Below are 2,589 nucleotides of genomic sequence, written 5' to 3' on the forward strand. Positions count from 1 at the left end.
GCTTGTAACCTGCTTTTCAATCATTCTAGATCAAAACAAATTGAATGGTCCTAACTATAATGACTAATTTTGAAATTTAAAGATTGTTCTTAACTCAAAAAAGATTGCATATGTGCTTAATAAGAAGCCACTGAAGGAAGTAGCTTCTAATGTCAGTCAAACTGAATTAGCTAAGCTTGAGAAATGGTGGGACCATGATCTTCAAGCTAAGAGCTAAATGTTGGCTTATATGTCGAATGAACTTCAAAGGAGGTTCGAGGAGGCGGTGAATACTGCTTACATTCACCTTCATCTGAAAGAATTGTATTTTGTACGAACTCGTTCAGAGAGACATGCTACTATTAAAGAACTCATGACTACACACTTGCGAGAGGGGACTTTGGTCCATGAGCATGGTGTTAGGATGATTGAGCTCATCGCGAAGTTGGTGAGACTCGATGTGGTTATTCTTAGTGAACTCTCGACTGACATTCTCTTGCTGTCTTTGCCTGCCTCGTTCGATGGATTTGTGGTTAATTTTAATATGAACAAGCTTGAGGCCACCCTTAAAGAATTGGTCAATATGTTTTGCTACTTATGAGGCCACAAAAAAAAAAAGGTTGTTCTTCTAGTGGGCTCATCGTATAGTATGAAAAAGGGAGCCCAAAATAAAGGCAAGAAGCGTAATGCCCCACCAAAGAAGAACAAGCCCAACAAGAAGCCATACAAGAAATCAAATCTGGGGCCATCAAAGCTTCGATAATTATAACATATCTGTTTCCACTAAAACAAGCCTGGACATTGGAGGCGTAATTGCACGGAGTATCTTGCCCAGAAGCGTCTGACCATGGTATGTTTTATATTGAAGTTAATGTTTCTATTAATTACTCTTCTTGGATATTGGATATCAGATGTGGTTCTCATCTATGCAATGATTTGCAGGTGATTGGAAGAAGCAAGAGGCTTAGAGATAGTGAAACATTTCAAAGACTAGAAAATAGAGCAAGAGTTGATGTCACTGCCATTTGAGACGTTACTTTAATTTTAGACAAATATTTTAAGTTGTTTTTTAGAGACGTTTTATATGTTCACTACTAATTGGTTAAAAACATTAATTCTATTTCTATGCTTGATAGGGATGGTTATTCTTGTTTTTTTGCTAAAGGTGTTTGAAATTTATACAAGAATGAATGTTTGATTAGAACAAAAAAATTAACAAATGATCTCTACAACTTAAAATTAAAAGATATTCCGTTAAACAATATCCAAGTACATATAAAAACAAAAAAAAAACAAAAGAAAAATAGAAGATCCAAATTCCGCACAAATATGGCACGCTAGACTAGGTCATATTTCCTAAATAGGGATGCATAAGCTGGTGGGAGAAAACATGTTTGACTTGTCAGACATAAATTCTCTACCTACTTGGGAGTCCTGTCTAAAAGGAAAAATGACCAAGACTTCATTCAATGAAAACTTGGAACATGCACATGGTCTAGTAGATTTGATCCACACAGACGTTTGTGGCCCGCTAAGTGTTAGCACAAAATATGGGCAATCCTACTTCATTATCTTTATTGATGACCATTCGAGGTATGGGCATTTTTATTTGATAAAACGCAAATCTGAAGCATTTGAAAGTTCAAAGAATTCATATTTGAAGTAGAACTGTAGAGGCCCGAAATTCGTACTAGAAAATTTGCGGAATAATTAAAATTTTTCTTTTTAAATAAATAAAATGCCTTATTCATAAAATATACTGATAAAAAGACTCAATGTTTAAAATAGCAGCGGAAGTAAATATTTGTTTCAAAGCAAAAACTTAAAATAATTCATCGTGATAAAATGAGTTTGCATAAAATAATAAATAAACTGATAAATGAGGTCCTTGGATTCCTACTACTGCCGACCCAAGATGGCTCACTGGTCCCCGCCCTCGGCCCCGACCTCATTAGTACCTACAACAATCAAGTCTAGTGAGTCTAAAGACTCAGCATGCATATATCGTAGATAACAAGTAAATATATCATAAAATTTCATGCTGTGTAACGATATCATATCGTAAAACGTAACGTGAAAATATCTTGTCATGAGTAATTATAAATACGTGCATATCTGAAAAATCGTAAGTGAAATGTTTGCTAAATAGAGCCCTGTCATGAAATAGCATATCATAATTTTCTGTTGAGAATATGTTCTACGCAAGTGGCCCATTACATTAACTGAATCGTCTGATCATACTAAACCACAGTATACTGGGCGGTAGAGATCATCATAGCCCTTGGACTGGATATCCGTACCAATACATGAACATGAACCGGTCAGTGACCACCAGATAAAGTAATAATCCCATGATAAGCTGCAATCCCATGAGTGTGAAGTGGCCACAAGCAATATCGCATATATCTCAAAAATAAACTTTTATATTTTTATGCACGTAATATAATTAAATGTCCTCTATTATTTTACCGAATGGGTTGGATCGTTTCGAGGCTCGCTGCGACCTAAATCTAACATGAAAAACTTGCAAATAACTTAACTTGACCAACGCTTCAAAATCGGACTAAAAACGAGACTATTACGCCCAACAAACTTAATATTTCACCATGA

General features: G+C 35.4%; 1 protein-coding gene across 1 annotated transcript; it reads left to right on the plus strand.

Annotated features, from left to right (window-relative positions):
• Nucleotides 1-229: 229 nt before the first annotated feature.
• LOC142505050 (uncharacterized) lies at nucleotides 230-1,008 on the plus strand. Its single transcript, XM_075617873.1, has 2 exons — nucleotides 230-556; nucleotides 922-1,008. Exons 1-2 carry the CDS (start codon nucleotides 230-232, stop codon nucleotides 1,006-1,008), a joined length of 414 nt encoding a protein of 137 aa, XP_075473988.1.
• The last annotated feature ends 1,581 nt before the right edge of the window (nucleotides 1,009-2,589 follow it).

Source organism: Primulina tabacum, chromosome 10 (assembly GCF_025594145.1).
Source record: "Primulina tabacum isolate GXHZ01 chromosome 10, ASM2559414v2, whole genome shotgun sequence".
Taxonomy (NCBI): Eukaryota; Viridiplantae; Streptophyta; class Magnoliopsida; order Lamiales; family Gesneriaceae; genus Primulina; species Primulina tabacum.